This window comes from Notothenia coriiceps, unplaced genomic scaffold (assembly GCF_000735185.1).
Source record: "Notothenia coriiceps isolate Sejong01 unplaced genomic scaffold, NC01 NC01_scaffold00010015, whole genome shotgun sequence".
NCBI lineage: Eukaryota > Metazoa > Chordata > Actinopteri > Perciformes > Nototheniidae > Notothenia > Notothenia coriiceps.
In genome coordinates this window covers 42,734-66,351 of record NW_011342716.1, presented here as the reverse complement: position 1 = coordinate 66,351, position 23,618 = coordinate 42,734, and the positions used below count along the sequence as shown (strand labels likewise).

General features: G+C 42.1%; 1 protein-coding gene across 1 annotated transcript; it reads left to right on the top strand.

Annotated features, from left to right (window-relative positions):
* Window positions 1–763: 763 nt before the first annotated feature.
* Window positions 764–23,554, top strand: mllt10 (MLLT10 histone lysine methyltransferase DOT1L cofactor; the record flags this gene model as incomplete). The annotated part of the gene is made up of 13 exons (XM_010771494.1): window positions 764–1,124; window positions 1,808–2,026; window positions 3,612–4,094; window positions 9,933–10,084; window positions 13,904–14,012; window positions 16,913–16,991; window positions 18,152–18,345; window positions 19,805–19,945; window positions 20,304–20,359; window positions 20,882–21,120; window positions 21,654–21,674; window positions 21,941–22,031; window positions 22,512–23,554. Coding segments are annotated over 13 exons (2,382 nt in total), but the record flags the coding sequence as incomplete, so codon positions are not given.
* Between the last annotated feature and the right edge of the window lie 64 nt (window positions 23,555–23,618).

Sequence of the window (23,618 nt, the reverse complement as noted above, 5' to 3'; positions counted from 1 at the left end):
CACTACATACTGATATACACCTGAACATCAGCAGGAGAGGACTCTTTAAAGTAGAGATACTACATACTGATATGAACCTGAACATCAGCAGGAGAGGACTCTTTAAAGTAGAGACACTACATACTGATATACACCTGAACATCAGCAGGAGAGGACTCTTTAAAGTAGAGATACTACATACTGATATGCACCTGAACATCAGCAGGAGAGGACTCTTTAAAGTAGAGATACTACATACTGATATGCACCTGAACATCAGCAGGAGAGGACTCTTTAAAGTAGAGACACTACATACTGATATACACCTGAACATCAGCAGGAGAGGACTCTTTAAAGTAGAGACACTACATACTGATATACACCTGAACATCAGCAGGAGAGGACTCTTTAAAGTAGAGACACTACATACTGATATACACCTGAATATGAGAAATAGAGGACTCTTTGAAACACTATATAATCCCTGTCACACTGACAATTGTAAATCAGATCGAAGCATAGATCAAGAAATTCCAGATTCAAGGCTTTTATTGTGATTTCTACATAACTACAGTGTAGTTATGATAAGGAAAATCTTAGGTCACAGGCTCCTCCAACAGTGCAACACAATGAAACAGATCAAATAGTGCAAGTAAGGTCTTTTTCTCTTTATCCCTCTCCTCCCTGTATTATGTATTAAGCAGCTTCACTCAATACCAAATGAACACCAGCACATTTGTCCGTCCAACTTAAATATATAGATGCATTTTGAGTAAACATTTAAACCACCCCCTCCCTCCTCCAGACCTTTATCAGTGGCAGCTCAGTGGGGGGCGTCCCCTCTCTCCCGACGTCCTCTCAGAAGCGTCTGGATGACAGCAGCGCCCGCTTCACCACCGCTAACTTCCAGGAAGTGTCGTCGGCGCTGTCCGGCGGCTCCAAAGACGGCCTGGCCGCGGCGGACGCTGGGAAGGCGGCTTCGTCAGAGGCGAAGAACAAGAAGAACATAGTCCCGGGTCACGTTGTGGGACAGCGGGGGGGCCGCAAGTCTCTCTCCTCCTCAGGGAAACCCCTCCCCTCCGCCGTGGTCACCATGGCAACATCCTCCACATCTGCCTCTGCCTCCACGGGGCCTTTCCACCAAGGTGAATTAATGGTGCCGTATGTTAATGTCCCCACAGCTGGGAAATAACCCTGAGAAATGGGCGACAAAATCCACCTAAAAAACAGCAAGTGCAGCACTATTGCAATCACAGAAATGTTATTAAATCCTAAATACGAGAGTGATTTGTGTGTGTGTGTGTGTTTGAGTGTGTTTGTTTGAGTGTGTATGTGTGTGCTGTGTCATTAGCTGGATTTTGGCCAGACAGCAGACTCTTGTGTGGCCTTGATAACAGTGTTTCTTCTCGACTGGCCTCTGGCTCCGGTAATCGGGGGCCCCGTCTGGGAAAAAGACGCAGAAACACACAGAAAAAGAAAGAACATGTGGGGGGGTGGCGGGGGTTGCTGGACCTGAAGGGAGGCATAGCTCACACTGAGCTCCTGTGTTTTGTACTATCAGGACCTTGAAGCGCTTGTCAAGGTGTGTGTGTGTGTTTGTTTGTGTGTGTGCTCTCGAGGCACTTCCTCTGTGGGGAGGGCAGATAGATAGCGGGGGAGCAGATAAAATGCTTATTTTGGTTATCTTGTTTCTGCTTCTCTCATGATGATTGAAAGGAGAGTCGTATGAAAAGTCCCCCCCCCCCCAGCTGTGACGTCTGTTTCCTCTCTGTTTCCATCTCATGTGTCTTTATCTTTTCTTTCTGTCATTGTTTGTTCTTTCATCCAGGCCTCCTGTTGACCAGTGCCAGTAAGACCCCCTCTGCCCCTTCCTCCTCAGACTTCTTGAGTTTCTCAGATCCGTCGTTGCGTCCTGGGGGCGGGACCACCTTCTCCTCCCCTCCGTCCTTCAGCAGCTGCCTCGTGAAGCCCAGCTCGGAGGGCGGAGCTTCAGAGGGAACGGCGACGCTTTTCGGCTCTTTGGTGTCCGCCACCACGGCCTCTGCAGGTACCAGACGTTCAGAATCAGATCAGAAATCACTTATGTGTTACAGCAGAGGGACTGTGCCGGTACAATGGCAAATAATCTGAATCAGAAGCGGGTTTTTTACCAGGTAGGTTGGCGCGTACGAGGAATTTGACTTGCATACATAAAAGTAAAACAAACATTTGAAAACACAGATAGCAAACTATTTTAAGAACACTATAATAACATAACAAAAAAATAAGAAAACATATAGTAAAATATTAAATAAAGCAATATTTACATTGAAATAGAATGGGATAAAATATGAAATATGTGCATTAAAAAAACTAAAATGAGTGGACTAACAAATTACATAAGAAAGACACATTGTATAAGATGAACATACATGTTTTGTTTTTTTAAAGGACAATGAGAAGGGGAGGGTTTCAATGTATACTGTTCCCTTATTGCAAATGTTAACTACTCCCTGTAACTGGTGAAGTGTTCTCAACTGTCTTCTACTTACAGAATAGTTAAAAGAAACACACATTGTATGAGGAGCAGCATTTGTATAAAGTGTCCTCAAAAACCCCCAAATAAAGCAGATGTTCAGTTCAGAAATAATGTATTGCAGTGTTACAGCAGAGGGACTGTGCAGATAAATGGCAAGTAAGATGAGTGGACTAACAATTCAATAAGAAACACACATTGTATGAGAAGCAGCATTATCAGAGCTATTATAATATTTTTTTAAGCACGCTTCTTAGTTCACATTAAAGGGGACCTATCATGCAAAATGCACTTTTTGATGTCTTTTATACATCAACATGTGTCCCCGGTGTGTCAGGGAACTCACGCAGCGTCAGAAAAATAAAACCTTCTCTCTTTTCCTCCGTACCCAAATCTCTAAAAACGGGGCTACAACGGAGCTGATCCAGATTTGCGTCCGATATGACGTAATATCTGAAATGTGGACCCACGGCCCAATCAGAAACGTTGCTATCAGAAACAATGCCCGATTATTTTGGACGTAATATGGTCGGTGTTTACATTAGCATCGCTAACACTCAGAGCTAACCTGTACTGGAGAGCATGTGTGTGAAGAAGCAGGAAGTAAAAAGGAACTCACCTTGTGGTATAACCGGCAAGAGAGAAAGCCTTTGAGCTCCAAACTGTTTCAGAGATAATCCTTGATAATCCATGATATGGCGTTTCATCACGGTAGTATTTAGTTTAGACAGTAGCTGCCGGGTCCCCCATGAGCTCAGACCCCTCCTTTTTTATTTAAAGCTTTATACCAAAATCAGCACTTTTGAAACAGGAAGTGAAATAGAGGGATATGAGGCATGGCTAGAATGGGTGATCTGTTTGGTATTTTGAGCAAAACACTTCATAGACATGTTTTTTATATATTTTTATATATCTGAGACCTATGCTATGGCCTAAAAATAGCATGATAGGTGACCTTTAAGCTGTCTTTGCTCTATTCTGCTGAGACAATGTAAATGTCCTCTCTGTGGGACTAAGACAATTATTCTGATTCTGATAGTGTCCACACAAACCCCAGATAAAGCACCATGAGCTTTACACTTAAAGGTATTCCCTTCTGCTTTTCTTATCGTATCAGTGGGCGGGAAGCTGTATGAGAATTCCCACAGTCTCACATCCAGCGAGACACCAAGCCTCGGTGGCTCCGCTGCCTACAAGAGACCCCCCCCCTCCAGTTCAGGAGGAGGGGGAGGAGCAGGAGGAGGCGCAGGAGAAGGAGGAGGAGGGGACGACGGGTTGAAGAAGAAGAAGAAGGGAAACTGGAGAAACAGATTTGGACCGTGCTTCACGACGGAGGTGAAGCCTTCAGAGGCCGCAACCTCCCTCTCCCTCCCCACCTCCACCACCACCTCCTCCTCTTCCTCCGCCTCCCCGTCCTCCTCCTCTTCCTCAGCGCTCTCAGGACGCCCGGGCTTAGTCTCCAGCAGTGGGTTGGGAGTAGGGGTGGGAGGAGGTGGAGGAGAGAGGGGGCTGGGGGTCAGCGCTGGGATTCAGAAGTCCCCGTCACTCCTCAGGAACGGAAGTCTGCAGAGCAACAGCAGCTCCTCGGGCACCGGAGCAGGTGAGGAGGAACCGTCAACACACACAACAACACAACAACACAACACAACCATGAGGAGAGTTTGTGAAATAAATACTCTCTCAGATCCATCCGTCAGGAAAATATCTTCCGTTTCCTGTATCTGAACAATAAATAACAACAAACTAAATTGTTGTTGCCAGCTAAAATTAAGGAAACCAATTAAGTCCTGTCCGAAAAACAAGTTGTTTCCTATCAAGTTTACCTTGACACAAAACACAAAACAATGAGGGGGAGAGTTTTTGAAAAAAATACTCACTCAGATCCATCTGTCTGTGTCAGGAAAATATATTCAAAGTTTAGCTGCTGCTCCACAATAAATAACAACATAATGAATTGTTGTTGCCAGCTCAAATGAGGAAACCAATGAAGTCCTGAAAGATAAAGAAGTTTTCCCATCATGTTCACCATAGTGTCATCAAAATGGTTAAAAGGGAAGTGCCTCACATGTCGGCCTGTAATAAAAAACTACTATTGTTGGACGCCATATCATCCTAAAAATAATAGCAATAAACAAGATTACCATTATTTAAAGGCTTTTAAGCCTCAGACCTATTTATAATGATCATATAATAGCATATCAACTTTTAATCCTTAAGAACATTCGGACCTCCAGAATTGGAATGTGAAAAATTATTAAATATCCTAAATACAAAAAAGGTCCAAATTAAATCACAACCAGAATAATGAATGAAATGTGTTCTCTGGCTCTTTTAACAAAAAGACTCAATGTCTGCACACCACCCACGTCTTTTAGTGGTAGAAAAGCCCTGCTGTTCATTCTTGCATAATGTCGGCTAAAATGTTACTTTTGTTAACGAACATGCAGGGAAAGCAACAGGCAAAATGGAAGTCGGCATGTCCATATATTGTACGATAGGTTGATAGTGTAATTATTGTGACAGGTCTACTCATGTGTGGCCTTGTAGCAGTTTTTGTTCTGTGGAGCTCGCTCTTCGTTCACCTCTAAACGCTGCAACAGAAACATGTTGTGCAGCCAAATACCAACCTATAGCCATCAGAAATAGTGTGTGTGTGTGTGTGTGTGTGTGTGTGTGTGTGTGTGTGTGTGTGTGTGTGTGTGTGTGTGTGTGTGTGTGTGTGTGTGTGTGTGTGTGTGTGTGTGTGTGTGTGTGTGTGTGTGTGTGTGTGTGTGTGTGTGTGGTTTGCGCTCACACACTTGGAAGTGGTCTGTATGTTTCTTTCATCGTGTTCTGTTGCTTGGCAACTGTCTTTATGCTTTGGAGTTCCCCTCTGCTGATGGAAATGGCTCCGCAGCCCACACACACACATCTCCCTCTCCTCCAGGGTCTCCTCCATTTGTTTCTCCTGCCTCCCCCCGTCCCCCCTCCTACCTGCACTCTGCTCCTTCTGCACATCACCTGTTGATGCTGTGTGCAGTTCAAGGTGTGTGTGTGTGTGTGTGTGTTTGCATCAATGCATGTGTATAATAAGCACATGCTTACAATGCAGAAGTGAAGGTAGTAGAATCCATCACCACTTCATAGGGTCAGCTGATCTGATTCCGATCACAGATTTGTTTTTGTTATTCAACATCTGTACATAAGGCTCTTTCCTCAGACTTCATGTTTGTCTGTTACTGAGTTAGTTGTTTATTATTTTTTTGCTGATTACTACTTTTTTCGATATAAATACAGTCTTTTTATTATTATACTACATTCTTCCTAGTCATTATTGTTGAATTAGGTTTCTCCTTAAACCTCAAAACATATGTTATACAAACAACTCAGTGCCACAATTAATATATTTTAAAATACACACATCTGTAGTAGTTGTTCTTCCGTTCATAAAGTATGAAACCCATGTGGTTGCTAAGAAGAAGTACAAACTGGTGTTGTAGCATTTGTCTGATATGGGGATATGTAATTACGTTTTAGTAGCATCATATGTTTAAGCTAGCCAACTCAAATGTATGAGGTGAATTCTCACATTTTCTCTGATTGGAAAGAAGCATGTTGCGTGAAATGGAGCGTTTACCTTTGTCTGTCTCACACATTGACATTAATGATTGCAAACCTTAAAATGTATTGATCCTAACAGTATAAGCAAAAGTTTTCTGTCCATAAACGTTGATATGCAGGGAAACTTTTAAAGGCGTGTGTTGCGGATATTTTATATTTGCCTTTAGCGTGACGACTGGAGCACATTTTGCTGGAGCTTCTCAGTTTTTGGGCAGCGGTGACTTCATTCGGACCACAGCTACTGACGTGTGTGTGTGTGTGTGTGTGTGTGTGTGTGTGTGTGTGTGTGTGTGTGTGTGTGTGTGTGTGTGTCTACTGTAAATATTTAGCTCAGGGTTAATGCAGGGCAGTAATAGGGAGGATCTTGGCGCCCCCCCCCCTCCTTCCTGTGTGCTGATGGATAGATAGTTAGCCTGATAGATATGTGTTTGTGGGGGGGGGGGCAGGAGGTTAGATTTTGGTTAGGTTAATGTTTGACGGCAGGGGGGGTCACTGATGGGACGGACGTGTTTGGTGTGTGGGGGAGGAGAGAATTTATTCAGACCAGAGTGTGTGTGTGGAAACAATAAGAAAAGACACACACGAGGCATAGTTGTTTTTATTTGGTTATTTATTTTAAGGACATATATTTATTTGTTTTTACTCATTTCAGTTAAATGAGAATTACCTGCGGTTTGGTGCCACTGCTAAACGCACGTGAGAGGAAGTTGTGAAAACCAGGAAATATTGCATAAACAGGATTTCATTTAAATACAAAATGAAGCCTGTTGATAAAAGATGAAACCTGTACAAATCTGCATTAGAATAAGTGATGTGAGATACACTGAGGCATCTTGTGTTGGCGTGTTTCAATGAATACAGTCTGCAAAAAATAGTTTGTATTTTGAACAAAGTACAAAAAACAAAGTCATCAAATTAAATAAAAAAAGATAAATTATTTACAAATTGATTTAAAAACACTCAAATTTTACTTCGCAATTTCATAATGTTTTTTAAAAAGTTGTTATGTTTACAATGAATAAAAAAAGGCAGTTTATTTTTAATCAAAGTATATTTACTTCGGGAATAAGTATATTTATTTGAGCACTGTGGTGGATGGAGCTTTAAAATATGTTTGGAGAATAACAAAGACTTTTAAACACCAGACAAGAAGAAAAACAACACACACACACACACACACACACACACACACACACACACACACACACACACACACACACACACACACACACACACACACACACATTATGCTGAAAACCTCTAACAACCCATCTAACAATTGGAGACAAACAACTGAAAGTGACAGCTCTTTTATGTGCAACGTGTGTGATCCTCCTCCCTAAACTCTGCTGAATAAATAAATGGTACAAATATTTTCTGTAGTTTGAATTACGCCTCAATTTGACACTTTAATATTGCAGAGACTGTCCGCTGAATCTGCTGTTAATTCTGCAACTAATATGGCGTTATCAGGCTGTGGCAATCCCACATACAGTTTGTAATACATGCATGCAGACAAACACACACACACACACACACACACACACACACACACACACACACACACACACACACACACACACACACACACACACTGGGTGTTGCTCTGCTCCATCTACACGTTGCTGCGATGTTTGAATACATTTCTGTTTATCTTTGGTGGTAGAAAATTCTCAGAATAATAAATCTCTCTGTTGCCGGGATGGTATTCAGTGTTTGTCTCCACATTCCATTTTTAAACATGATTAAATGACTGTCTGCAGTTTTTACAACTGAACAAACCCACATGGCCCCCCAGCTTCAGCATCACATGGCGGGACGTTTCCCTCCAAACACACAACAAGGAGCGAGTTAAAGTGAAAACACAGCTCTTTAAAAACAGAGTATGATGCCATGCACTTGGTTTTTAGATTGAGCTTAACCCTCCCTAAATACACGACATAGATTTCCTATGGAGATAAAGCCGGCTTGAACTAATCAAGGTGGATATTCCTTAAGCTCACAGACGTTGTGAGCAGGAAGGGAGAAGGAACAGGAAGGTCGATGGAGGCGGCTGCGCTTCAGGGGCTTAACGTTATCGATCTCACACACGGGTGGAAGTTTTACAAGCTCAGGCGTGTGTGTCAGAGGTGTGTGTCAGAGGTGTGTGTCAGAGGTGTGTGTGAGAGGTGTGGGGGGGTACGGTTTTTATTATAGGGGAAGTTGTAATTCCCATCAAAAGCAGTTATTAAAGGAATATCAGTTTGCAAAGATAACACTCTTTGTAATATTTCTAAATGTTCTCACCAGCGTCCAAGACGGTACACTTTCCTCTGCAACTATAAAAAACAAATATAAAAATGTTTCTCGTTAAATTGAATTTGTTTTTAGTTATTTTTTATTTAATGCAAGGGTTAAAGGGTTTTTAGCTGGAGCTGCTTTTCACTTGAATCCCAAAACTCACCCGTGTGTTGGAGCAAGAAGTTCTTCTCTTTAAAGAGACGATATTTAATTGAATTAATAACTTAGATATAATATGAATTTCAGACAATATTTACAACACAAACATTTATTTATAAAACTGGTGTTACATTTGATCTTGAATTATAATTTACTTCTTGCTAAAAAAAAATAGAAATAAAAAATGTGTTTGTCTACTTCAGGGAAACAGATTCCAAATACTAATTAAATGTAATTCAAACATTTTTAATCGAGTAACAAAACCAGCATACATGGACAGTGATTGCACAAACTGCTTCCACCTTTTGGAGGTTTTAAACTACCTCATAATCCTACATAATAAAGTAAATATGAATTCAGATGATCTGTATTTCCCCCCGTTGTATCTCAGTGTTTGCAGCCGTCCTATGTCTCATCAGATCTTCCTGATGTTGCTGCAGCAGCTCGAGCCCCCTGAGTCATGGCCGCCCTGCTTTGGGTATCAATTTTTCTGGTGCATATTACAAAGTGTTATAAATAGTATGTAGGGCCCTTGCAGTGTTCCTATATCTCTCCCTCTCTCTCTCTCTCTCTCTCCCTGCTCTCCCTCTCTCCCCCCTCCTGGCACAAAGATCTCTTGTTCCCCCGGTGAATGTGTGCTGCCCTGAGCCATTCAGGCCTTTGTGGAGCTGAGGGGCCCTGTCCCCCCCCCACACACACACACACACCCTCCTCTGCTAGGGTCAAAGGGGGGCAGGGGCAGGGCTTATCCCTGGTTAGTGGGCGAGCACAGGGGTGTGTGAGGGGGAGGGAGGGAGAGAGATAAGAGAATGGAGCATGCGTATGGGAGTGTGAAACTGGAGCAATATGTTTCTGTTAGTGATTTATAACTTGGGTTTATTTATTTTTAATATAAGAATCATTTATTATAAGCTGAATAAAATGTGTTATTGGAATTTGTACAAAGAAAACATACAGAGATGAGAATTTGCAGATTTATTGAACTCCTTTTTCCGGAGTTTGTGAAATCTTAATGATTTGTGTTGTCAGCTGTGTGTTTGAGTTTATTATAATTAATGCCGTTTTATAAAATCATAAAGAAACCAAATTATCTGATCACATACTCCAGAATCCCTTTGTATCAAATCATGCATTACATTTAGTGGATTTTATTAATCATGCATTAAATTGGCTGTATATTTTAGATCAGAAACTTCTTTTAAACTACATTTTAATTGACAAATGTACCTCTCTCAAGCCACTATGCACAAAACAAGGACTAAACTGACCTAAAAGGCCTAAGAGAGCTCATGTGTCTCATTCTAATATGTACACTCGTGCTTTTCATACTGTAACTCACTCTCAAGCCTCTACGAACTTTTTTTATTCGTGCTATCTGATGTTTTTCGTGTCCCCACAGGTGTTTTCTCCGGTGCTGACGGGTCGACCTCGGGGTCTGGAGCTGCCTCTGTCGGCGGCTCTGAGTTGTCTCAGCAGCAGCCCACACCTTCACTGTCCTCTCCGTCTCCGTTTACCGCCACCGCACCGCTCACCAGCACCGCCAACACACACGTGAGTCCAAACACACACACACTGCAAAAAACTCTCAATGACACCCTCACACTCTTACATACATGAAAGTACAGAAAAAGTCTCTCTGTCGTTCTTTTATTCCTTGGGCTCCCAGCAAATCATTAAAAAGTCTGACATTTAGTTTCAATGTTCCTTTCTAAAATGTTCTTCAAATATCTGAGATTGTAGGACGGGTGGCATCAAATAAGGATAAGGAACGGATGATCGCGTCTAGTTTTTCGGTTTAATTTGACCGAAATGTTTATCCATAACGATGACATTTCCACAACGTCCAATACCGATTTCTTCATACGTTAAATAGGGAGCGTACACTCAGCTTAGATGGACGTGGAAGAACAACGTGTGTCTGTAATCTACATTTTTACATATAAGAAAGCGTTTAACTAGCTTCCGATTTGTGAGCCGAGGCAAGGAAAAATAACACTGAATATTCCCGTTATTCAAATCAACACAACTAAATAACAGAGTTTGCTGCAGGCTAGTGTGTCAAATGTATTTTTCCCAGTAATGGAATTTTTTTTGGTCCTTTTTTTATATTATTGAAAGGGTTTTAAGGTCATTAAATTAGTACTTAAATGTGCAGGTTCCCTGTTCTTTCTTTTTTCAGTCCTTCATTCTTTCTCACACACACACACACCAATTCAGCCACATCTCTCGCAGATAAACGGTGGGAACTAAAATAAACCAAAGCGCACTAATTAAACGTCCTCCTCACTAAATCTCTCAGCGCTGTTATTAATACACTGCATATTAATAACGTGTGTGTGTGTGTGTGTGTGTGTGTGTGTGTGTGTGTGTGTGTGTGTGTGTGTGTGTGTGTGTGTGTGTGTGTGTGTTTTCTCAGCGAGTTTTTCTAAGGGTGGTTTTACACAGTGCACCTGTAGAAGGTCCAACATTAGTCTTCAATCATACAGTGATGTGTAGTAATCTAATCAGAACACAGGGACCTATTACTTTTGACATTTAAAGGAGAAAAAACACATTTGCTGTGTTATCTTAATACTCACTTGCTATTATAATTCATACCATTTAATGTTGGAGAAAAGCTTGGAAAGTTAGGAAATTTGTTCAAGACTTTAAGAAAAATACCTCCTTTTAAATGGATTTATTTCAAGTGTTTGGGTTTTTTATGGATGTAACATTTGTATGAGCATTTTCAAAATATTCCTATTTAGACCTCAGATGTTGAAGCAACAGCTGAGCAGCTTTATCCAAGTCTAATTCAATTCTGTAGATAATTCAGACCTAAAGCTGCTATTTTTAGGCTTTTTATAATTGTTTTTGGTTTGTTAGGGCACTGACTCTAACTCGGTCAGCTCCCCCAAAAAAGTAAAAAAATAATCGTCAATTGGTGACCCAAGAGTCCACCCTTTCAAAACCTCTCCAAAGACCCTGCTCTGTCTCTGTCCACCCTACTCCATTTTTCTCCCGTGTCCACTTGCCACCTCTCTTTCTTCTTCTCTCTCTCTCTCTCTCTCACACACACACACACACACACACTTTCTGTCACCCTCGACCTTCCTTCCCTCTGTCCCCATCCATTTCTCTTTTTCTCCCTCTGTTGTCCTGTGATGTAATGACATCTGACAAGCACCACAGTGGGGATGGAGGGATAGATGGAGGGAGGGAGGGAGGGATCGGGGCAAGTGGTGTGTGTGTGGTGTGTGTGTGTGGGGGGGGGTATGGCCTGGTCTTCATCGTGCCCGCTCCTCTCTGTTCAGCACATATTATAGAGGACGGGAGGCCCAGGGAAGCACAGGATATCACGCCTGTTGGCAGCATGTATAGATGAGTTTGGAACGTGTGTGTGTGTCCGTGTCCATTTGTGTGTGTGTGAGACAATTGTACAGAAAGAGAGCAAAGTGAGGAAGACTTTAATAGTGAAGGAAATATATTTGTTTGTTCACTGTCACTCCAGATTGTTTAAAAGAACGTGTGTTTGTAAAGTGTGATGCGCGTCTCTGGACATCTGAGACACACACATTCCAAATCAAGTCTGTAGAAATTACGCAACTGTAGAAGGACGCCAACAAAAGGTGTGTGTGTGTGTGTGTGTGTGTGTGTGTGTGTGTGTGACCATTTGCTATTTTCAGTCCTCTAGCAGACTCTCGGCCTACTGTTATTGGCCATCAGCCCAGGACAGAGAAGGGGAGTGCGAGAGAGACAGTGAATGAAAAATGAATGTTGATGGGAAAGGGGGCTGGGTTATGGCAGCGAGGGGAGGAGGAGAGAGGGAAGGGGAGAGAAAGTCATTTCAGTGAGGCGGGGAGAAATACACGGAGGGTACAGGTTCTGGGTTTGAGTTTAACACTAAACAGTGATGTGAGTTTCCAGGAAGTTTTCCCATTTTCTGTTATTTTAGAGACACCAGGTCCATCAATTTGTAATGAGAGATAATGACGTTATTTTTTCCCAAGGTGCACCCAAAAAAAAGGGTATAGGAATGACTTTAGAAGCTAAATATTTAACGAAAGGCTTAATAAATACAGGATTTTCATGTCGTTTTTCTGCTCATATAAAAACGTTATTTATTTAAGTACTGCTCAAAACATTTTTTAGTCAAACTATAAAAACTTTAGGAAAACAGTTTATTATTGATATTTAATTTATCAGCAATTTGATGATTAAGTTTTGTTTGACAACCAAAAAATAACCTTTTTCTTCATCGACTTAAGAAAAATCATGTCATTCTTTCAGCTTCACTAGAAATTACAGAAATGATGCTTCTGGTGTGTGTTTGGTTGGAGCGTTTAAACACCAGCAGTCAGCCATTTTGTTCTTTTTAGAAAGACCTGATTCCCCCCCCGATGCTCCACCCTCTAACGTCTCACCCCACCCCTCAGTGCACGGTCCTTATTTGGGAAATGCCTTAATTGGATTAAACTCTGTGGATCAGAAACTGTGTGTGTGTGTGTGTGTGTGTGTGTGTGTGTGTGTGTGTGTGTGTGTGTGTGTGTGTGTGTGTGTGTGTGTGTGTGTGTGTGTGTGTGTGTGTGTGTGTGGCGGCGGCGCCGTGCATCAATAACATATCCATGTTTTTATCTACATGAAATGATATGAAAGTTGTCGAATCCACATTGAAATTTGTATTAATTTAAAAAGCTTCATTGGCATGAAATGGGATGTAGATGCTTTCTGAAAATGTGTAATCAATAGTGGGGAATTTAAATGCTGATGAGAATGATTTTCAGATTTTGATTTAGGCTAATTCAATTTACAAAACACCTTCCAAAAAATGTAATACAAAGAGTTTCTCACTCATCGCTAATACACACCAAAGAAAGAAAAACACTTCAAAGTTTCAGCCAATATTTGTTTCTGTTTTGTATCATTATCAATTAAATTATTCGAATTGTTTGCAAAATCTGGAACATTTAAATTGACATTTTTTAATGTTGTGATATTTTATACACTTAACTTTAATTAATAGTTCCATTTATTCATAATAATTATGAGTCTTTAAAAAAATAACTTAAATTGTAGCCCTAATATTATATTAAATGTTTTTTATTTGTATTCATACTTATTTTTCTACTATTTAATAGGAGCTGTTTTAACCCTTTGTTGCTGGATGTTTCTTTTTTACTCCTTCCTGCTAGTCATGCAGATAACACGCATTATGTGGGACTTTTTTTACACCTCACTTCCTCCTTGTTTCCTGTCTTCTGTCTCTAAACCATCAGCTATACAATAAAAGAGAACATGGCAAATTTAAGTTTTCTTCTAAATAGCTCAGTTTGAATCAATCCCAGTGAAACCAGTCTTTTTGTGTCTTATTTTCTGTCCCTCTGTCTCCAGGTGAGTGGCTCCGTCTTTAACCTCGCCCCCTCCCACATGTTCGGTAACCGGCTGAATCCAAACTCAGCCATGGCAGCTCTCATCGCTCAGTCCGAGGCCTCACCGGCAGGTAACACACCGTGTGTGTGTGTGTGTGTGTGTGTGTGTGTGTGTGTGTGTGTGTGTGTGTGTGTGTGTGTGTGTGTGTGTGTGTGTTAATGGAAAGGTCACGCCCCCGCGGCCCCACAGAGAGGTCAGGGGTCAGCACTCGGGATATTTTCAGGCTCCGCCCACTCGGATCCTGTTACACTGCGTTGATTGTTCTCCCTTCTCACACAAACACAAACAAATACGGCTCACACCCGTATCGCTTACATGTAAAACATTAAACTCTGAGCTGTGGTTAGAGGAAGAGGAGGGTGGATGAGGAAGAGGAGGGGGAACGGGAGCTGCCTTCAGGAGAAAACGGGAGGATGGTTATCTGTCCAGAGGAGCTGATGAAGGAGTAAGACGTGGCTTTAGAAATGAGAAGAGCTGCTTCCTGATACAAGACATCTGGCTGAAGAGAGAGGAGAGAAGATAGGAGGAAGAGGAGGAGGAGGAGGAGGAGGAGGAGGAGGAGGAAGGTAGTTGGTTCCTGCTGCCAGTCAGCCGTCATCAGAGCCAGATCCACGCTGACCCGCGGGTCAACTCACTAATCAGCTGACTGACAGGCGGCCACAGGGCTGTGTGTGTGTGTGTGTGTGTGTGTGTGTGTGTGTGTGTGTGTGTGTGTGTGTGTGTGTGTGGTTGTGTGTGTGTAAAAAAGCTTTGTGTAATTTATATTAAAAGTGTGGTGGCATTAGTTGCAGATTGTCTCCCTGTGAAAGCAACTTTTTCTGCTTTATTTGAAACGTATATTACATTTTATATTAGATAAAATTATGTTTTAATTGTATTTAATATATAACATTTAAGTAAGCATTAGTAAAGAAACGTTTGAATACAAATTATTTATTTTATTTTAAAATGTAGGTTATTATTTATTTTTTGAATATCCATAAATATCATAACTAGTTAATTTCCCATGTATTTTCCTGAGAAATAGATCAACCTTTTATTCAGAAAAATGTCAGAAAATGGAGAATTACGCCTGATGTGTTCCTTATGTCCCAATGAGACCAACCAACAGTCTAAATGTGTTCAATTAATAATGACTGCAAGGAAAACGCAGCAAATCCTCACCTTGGGCAGGAATTGTTTTGCATTTTTATTTGAACATTTACAGAAATCATTGATAAATTGATTTTAAAAATCATTGCTGATTTATTTTCCGTCGACCAGCTAATCACTTAATCTCCCCAATAATGAAAATCATTGTTGGTGCCCTCACACACACAGTTTGTGCTACAGCAGCGTGAAGTTGTGTTTGTGGGCCAGTCAGGGTCATGTGAGCACAAACGTGAAAGGTGTGCACGTGTTTGTATGCATGCAGCCTGTTTGCTTTGGCAGCCTCTCCTCTTTGCTTTCGAGTGTCTGCGTTATGAGAGAAAGAGGGGATGAAAAAGAGGGCGAGCGAGGGACCGGAGAGGTGACCTGGTGGGGGTAAAAGCTGGGATTGACTGTCTTAAGTAGAGGGGAGTGTGTAAATGCAAAAGTGTGCATTTGCGTGCATGTGTGATTCATTACTCTCAGTGAGGAAAATGAAAAGGAGCGTCTGGCCGGGGGCCCGGGGGGGGGGAGAGACCCTCAGAGGAGAGAGAGAGAGAGGGGGAAGTTTAGGAGGTTACAGCCAGGATTACAATACGTCAACACGTCTTTGTTTTGCCTCTCAGCTGGTATTTCTTATCTCCACAAAAAACAAATTAAGCAACTAATGATTATTTTTACTGTTGATTATTCCGTAGGTAATTTATTGATCAGTTGTTTGTTCTAAAAAATGCTCTTTAATTGGTGAAAATCGACACCCAGTTGTTCCCAAAGCCCATGAAAACACCCTCTGATCTCAATCAGGGCTGCTCAACTAATCCTATTTTAATCGCAATTACGATTTTGACTTGCAACGATTACGAAAACAACATCATCGAAATAAAACGATCATTTTTTTATTATAAAGTTCAAGTTAACCAACTGTTAAAAACATACTGTTCACATTTTTTTCTTCAATAAATGGTTGTTTTCAAAGTAAATGGATAATCGTTTTTAATAATCGTGATATCAATTATTGACCCAAATAATCGAGATTATGATTTTTGCCATAATCGAGCAGCCCTGATGTTAATCCTCTTTGTCAAGAGTGATCAGCTTACTGGCATTTAGCGCTAAAAAAAACTGCAAATATTCCCAGTTAAAGAAGCTGGAATAAGAGTTTATTTTTTTACTGTGTTTTGTTTCTTCAAAATCTAGTCAAACTGAGGCATCAATTATCAATAATAGTTGGCATTAATTTAAAAGTTAACATCAAATAAAGTAATCATTATAGCTGTACAGTTGACGAGGACAACATGATGTACTGTAAGACAGGAAAGAGACGGAATTATATAATATAAATACAGATTTAGAAGCGGGGGTTATCACTGATACACAGCATGAATGGTTTAAACTCATGTGTATAAGAATGTCTCAAGTATGAAGGTTATATATAAGCAGATTTAGGCTCGAGACATTTTTATGAACTGACTCATTGTATATGTTTTATTCACTCAATGCAGTTATTAAGCTGTATTTATATGTATGTTGTCCCTGTGCAGGAAATGCTCTTCGCCATTAACATGTTCTATTTGTATTTACAGACTGAAATGTATTACGTCACAATTAAATTACCATTACAGACGCGGCAGATTAACCCGTGCTGTGATTCCCAAATTATTTATTTACGCACCAAAATAAAACAAAGAAGAGATTTCCTGCTGCTCAAGTGTTTCTGCGTGGACAGAACTTAACAAAAACAACCTGTAAATGTCGTTTTCAGACATGTTTTTAACTTTATCTGGCTCAGTGTGTGTGTCTTTATGTACGATTTGATTTTTCTTTGTGTGTGTGTGTGTGTAGATCAGGAGGTGGGAGACGGCAGCAGTGGCGTCGGAGCTCAGGGCTTCTCCATAAGAGCTTCTCCCAAGACCACCCCGCGGTGAGCACACACACACACACACTCAAACACACACACACAGATGCTCCCTCCCCATTTACATTCCTAACTGCCCCCCCTCCTCACCCATCCCCCTCTCTAGCTTTTCCCTCCGCTGGCCCCTCGCCTCCTCTCTCTTCCTCTCACACACACACATGCACACTCTCCCTTTCGCTCTCACCCCTACAGGCTACCCTCTCTCAGCCAACGATAACGTGTGTTTTTGAAGGTGGTAACCATCCTTCAACTCCACTCAGATCCTCTTTTTTTAAATCACACATGGAAGGACAGTCTGATTTTCGGCATCTCCTGCATCTGGGAGTGTTTGCATGGATCTCTCAGGATGGGATTATTGACGACACAAATCTGTTTTTGTTTGTTTCTACTTCTCTGTGGGATGGATAATTTCACTTGATGAGGTTGGTTACAATTTCCACTATTTTGCTTTTTTACATCTTGCCTTAAGGAGACATGATTTGTGCGTGGGAAGGGGTGACATTTGATTTAAATAGAAATATTCTAACAGAAGAATATTGTGTCAGAAACATTGGATTTTCTCTTCAAAGAAGCTAATTTAATGACATTTTGAACACCTTGAAGATGAACAATTTAGCCTCTTATTATGAATATAGCAGATGCATTTTTGCGTGTAAACCGCTGTGACAGTGACACTTTAAATCTGAGCGTTTTTAAGTTTGCAGCGCGATTTAAAAGTGGTATAATCTTGACATTACTTTCCCCGCATTACGCACCTCTCTTTCCGTCTCTTCCACTCTCTCCTGCTGTCCCTCATTTCCTCTCTTTCACACTCAACAGATTGTTTCAGCACGTTAGATTCATCGCATCAAGACAGTCCACTTCCCTCTGTCTGTCTGTCTGTCTCTCTCTCTGCCTCACACACACACACACACACACACACACACACACACACACACACACACACACACACACACACACACACACACACACACACACACACACACACACACACACACACACACAAGCCTGGCCCCTTTTCATTAGAGGCCACTGTAACAACAAATTGATGTAGTTTTATAGCCAGCAGTGTCTATGTTTGTCTGACGTTTATGTTGGGTCGTTAATCTCCCCATTGACCTCTCTATCTCCCCCTTTCTATCCGCGCTCTCTCTCTCCTCATTCAGCTCCCCCATTGGTGGCCTGCAGATCCGCTATGACTCCTCGGGGTCGTTGCCGGGGCCGGCACTGGGGTTGCTAGGGGCGGGGGGAAGCGGGGGGGAGACGCTGCCCCCGGTGGCCACCAGCATAGAGCAGCTCCTGGAGAGGCAGTGGAACGAGGGGCAGAGCTTCCTGTTGCAGCAGGGAGCTCAGGGGGACGGTGAGACACGCACACACACTGAAACACACACATTGGGCGACTGTGGCTGTGAGGGAGTGTGGTCGTCTTTCAACCAGAAGGTTGTGGGTTCGATCCCAGCCCATGCAGTCAACATGTCGATGTATCCTTGGGCAAGATACTTAACCCTGAGTTGCTCCCGATGGCATGGCCAACGGTGTGTGAATGTGTGTGAATGTTAGGTCCTAGAGTAAGGTACACTGCTCTGTATGAATGGGTGTGAATGGGTGAATGACATGTAGTATGTAAAGCGCTTTGAGGGGTCTTAAAGACTGGATAAAGCGCTATATAAGTACAGTCCATTTACCATTACACACACACACACACACACACACACACACACACACACACACTGTAACACACCTGATGAATGCTCCATCACACACAGAGCTCAAAGTCAACTTTATTGTAAATCTTTCAGTTTGTGTACAGACAGAGATCGAAATACCGTTTCCCACAAATACAAAAATATAAATGTATATAAAAATATGTATAAAATTATGTATATCATATATATATATATATACACAATCAACAGACACATTTATAAATATGCACACATTAAGACATAAATAAAAGCACAACAATCAATATATACAAAATAACAGTCACTTCCATATCGTTGGGAATGTACATTAGTGCAAGACTGTCCATAGCAGCTGAGGGTCATTTAAGATATGTCAAATGACTCTGCTCCGATATGGCTTTGATACATTTTAAAACACACTCTTATGTTTAAAAAAAAAAGTTTTATGAAAGGTGCCAGCTTTCTTACAAATGTATGCAAGAACCAGAACATTGTTATAGACCAGGAGTGCCTTCACACTCAGGGCTCGGTGTCATTTGAGATATTTAAACTGATGAATGGGATCCCATCTTTTGTTACTTGTTACACATTTTCTGTTTCATGACGGTTTTAAAGTTTGATACACAGCCCTACTGCTAATCATTAGTTCCACATCTTGCCTCTTCTTGCTCCCTCTCTTCAGTCAATGTGTTATTATCGTCACTTATCTGCCTATTTTTAGCCTTAAAGTTCAAATAAAGAAGGAAAGGCGAGAGACACCATCCTTCATCTCAGGTTTAAGTTCCTGTGTGTAAAAACCTTTTCTCTCTGAGTTGCCTTTGTCGCCTCGTCTGCTTCTCACCAGCGTCACTGTTCTGCAGCTGATCTTGACCTCTGACCCCCCCCCCGAGTGCCCCTGTCTAATCAGTCACTGTGTATTTGAACAAAGTGGTGAGGAGTCTTCGCAGAGCTGCATGCTTTCACCTTAAGGACGCACTGGACTTTCAGAAAGCCAGAGCCGCTCTGATCTCAGACCTCTGTGGGAACTCAGAGCGGTTAGATTTACAAAACATGTTTTAGCAGGAAGTGCTGAATTCCACTCCAACACTCTGAGTGATGAATATGTTTTGTCCTCTTCGTGTTCCCCTCTCTCAGTGCTGGGCATGTTGAAGGCGCTCCACCAGCTGCAGGAGGAGAACCGGAGGCTGGAGGAACAGATCAAAAATCTGACCATGAAGAAGGAGAGACTGCAGCTCCTCAGCGCTCAGCTATCAGTGCCTTTCACCCCCTCCTCTGGTACACACACACACACACACACACACACACACACACACACACACACACACACACACACACACACACACACACACACACACACACACACACACGTACACACACACACGTATATACACACAAACACACACACACGAGCAAAACAGTAAGTCAAATATATTCTGGCCTCAGCTTCTCAAATTGTAAAGATTATTTTCTGTGTTTGATTTTTTTATGAAATATCAAACAAGACAATATGAAATCATGGCCTTGGACCTCTTAGAAAGGACATTTCTCACTATGTTGTGTCCAAATTATTGATTGAAAACACAATACAGAGAATAATGAATGAAATAATGAACTGCATTCATGTGTGTTGCAGATTTGAAAGGGGGCCATCTAGCAGGCACCGACTCGTCATTTCCTGCGTCAGCTCAGGTAAACACCCACAGTTTAAATTGTGTACAAACACAAACTCAGACATACAGAGCAGCAACGTGTCATTAATGCAGCACCAAGCATCAGATGGTAGTTATTTTGCGATAATCACCAAGAGAAAGTGTTTGTGATCCTCTCCAGAATGGAAGTAGTCATCACATACAGAGCATCAGCTAGTTCCTGAGCAGTGTCCTTCACATGCTGATATCCAAGAGAGGGAGTTCCACAGTCACAAGATGGAGGAATAGAAAGCAGTATTCAATGTTTACTTCAGATTAGCTCCACGTCAGAAATGATCATGCTTGTCACATGTCTCTCTCCATAGAGGCTGAATCATCATGTTAATCACATAGCTATCATATGCCTCAAACAGTCCTGATGCTCTTCTAGGTAATCACACATCCTGTCATGTTCACAGCTACAGTTGGGATACCTTTGTTATCATGTTGCTCTCATTTGGAAGAGGACACTCAGGATGTTCCCAACAGAAAGTTTTCATGAAGTGTTCCTCTCCTCTTTTAGGACGGAGCTTCCTGCGGGGGCCACAGCAGCAGCGGCTCCACCTCGTCTCTCTCCACCCCCCCCTCCGTGTCCCAGAGCCCCCCCCAGCTGAACGGCCGGGTGACGGGGCTGATGGGAGCTCTGGGAGCAGGCAGCGCTCTGAGCATGGGGGGGATCGTCGGGGGTCTGAACGGAGTGATCCAGAACCCAGCGGGCCCCCCCCACACCCCCGCAGCAGCTACGATGCCCGCTCATAACAGGTACGAGTGCTTTTTAAACTGAAATCTGCGACTTAAAAAACATTAATGGATAAGAAAAAGACAGAAGTTATGCTAAAGAGGGCGAAGCCAATGAAAACTTTTTTTATCGATAATTTGTTTGATTTATAAAATAGTAAAACATATCTATCCTAGTTCTCAAAGTCTTTAAATGTCTTGGTTGACTTTAATATGACAGAGAAGAGCAGGACATCTCCATAGTTGGGAGGCATCAGCAATGTCTGACATTTTTGCATGAAAAAATACTTATAACTATCAATCCATTATCTAAATAGTCTGCAACAATTATTCTGCAGGTTTAGGAATCTCTGCATATCCTATACCAGAAGGGTTTTTAAGATCAACCCCTCCAGATGCCTTTAATGCACTAACTAGCTCCACTAGCTCCACAATCACTCCTTATGGCAGGGATCATGCACCAACCCTTTCTCTGACTTTCTAAAGATGTTTGAATGTGAACTTGATTCCCTCCTCTCCTTTCTGTTTCCTTCTGCTTGCGTGTTGGATTCTTGCAGCTCAGCAACTAGTAAGAGCAGGTGAGGCTGAAGTCAGTCCAGCATCACAGCAACCTGTAGCTCCCTTATGTCCCCAAATTCAAAACTAGATTTGTTTGTGATATCATTTTAGTGCTGGATGTTTAGTGTGAGTGGTGAAGTTAATGTATATAGATAATCAGAAGTTTCAAGGAAGACGATTTCATGGTTTTCGAGACACTTGTTCTATGCATGTTGCGTTTGTTTCACTTTGGAAACCTGTAATGTTGTGAAGCCGTGTATTAACGTGTTGTGTTTTGTCTGGTCAGCGCTGCACGGCTCGGCCTGCTGTCGGAGCAGCACCGACTCCTCCTGCAGCACCATCAGCTCCAACAGCTGCTCTCTGCACAGCCTTCAGCGGTACGACACACACACACACACACACACACACACACACACACACACACACACACACACACACACACACACACAGGCTTGCAACTTCTCACTGCCATCACCTACACCAGCTAAATGTGTGAGAAAAACTTTGTTCTTCTTATAAATAAGTTGATTTTGTAGAGGAAACACTTTATTCATAGGTACGCGTATATGCATACAAGCTCATTATTTTGTCGTTCATTCCCTGTATTGCTTACTTCTCTTTTACCTCTCATAATCCCACTCTTATTTATCCAACTCTCGTTTCCTTTTTTCATCTAAAATGTTGACTTTTCTCTGTCAACCTCTATTCCCTTGCTTTGTATTCCTCCTTTTCCCTCTTTGTCCCTCTCTAAATGTAATTCAAAAAGCTTTATTGACATGACCATACAGTAGATATACAGTATTGACAACCTGCACATTAGTCAAATATAGTTGTTTCTCCCTCCCTCTCTCTCTCAGGAGCAGCAGCAGGTGTTGCTCTACCAGCTGATGCAGCAGCAGCAGGAGCTCCAGCAGCTTCAGTCGCTCTCCTCCTCCGCCCAGATCCCCTCCATGTCCTCCGCTCAGCTGCCCATCAACAACCAGAGCGCCATCACCGCCAACCCCTTCCTGGCGATGCAGCACGCTCACGCCGACTCGCAGAAGCCGCGGCTCGGCGAGAAGGCGCTGGGCGTGGCGGGTCAGGAGAAGACATGACGGCAGATGCTCTTTGTTTTTGGGTTATTGGTTTTTCTTTTAAAATAAATATGCAGAGTCTTCGGGGAGGCTGTGGGTCCACTTTGTGGCTCAGTGCCGCAGAGAAACCTGTGTTCCTGCTGGATTATTAGCACACACTATGGCGAGTGACGGCGTTCATCTGCAGCTTGAGGTTTATGTCGTTTATGTTTCAGGAATCAGATACATTGTGCTATTTATGTTCATCCAGTTATAGGTTTTTTTTTAGCTTTAGTGCTGCTTCAGGTTTTTGTCACTGTTGAGGTCATTTTGTTTCGATATCACTGGTAAAAACTTCGTGTCAGTAATGAGCACATGGTGTGTTTGATCTCAATATTTTATTCTCCAATCTCTTCACATCTCTCTCGTGTGTGTCACGTTCATTTCCTCTCTTTTCTCCATCGTCCACACTAACATCCCTCTCTGCTGTCTCACTCTCTCAGGGCCTCTGCTAACTCAGCACACAAGCTAGAACACACAGAACTACAAACATAAAAAAAATATAGCAGAAATACATAAAATATATATAAAAAAAGAATTCCCCACTACAGGACTTTACAGTAGGTCTCGCAGCGATCCCGAGGGGACTATTGAGCGAGAGGCTTGTGAAAATATCCCACATGTTCTCACTGTCTCTTTGTGTAGATGTGTTTATGTCGGTGACCCAAGCCTCATACAGTCACCGCAGAAGCCTTGCTTTTGACTGTCTCTTCTCTGGGCCAGATACAGGGGGCTCACTCAGGGAATGTGAAAAAAAAAAAAAAAGGAATAAGCAGCACGTTGAATGTTCAGAGGGATGCGTTAATCCACACAGACTCAAACAGAGAGAGAGGATGCAGTTGGTTGTCAGCC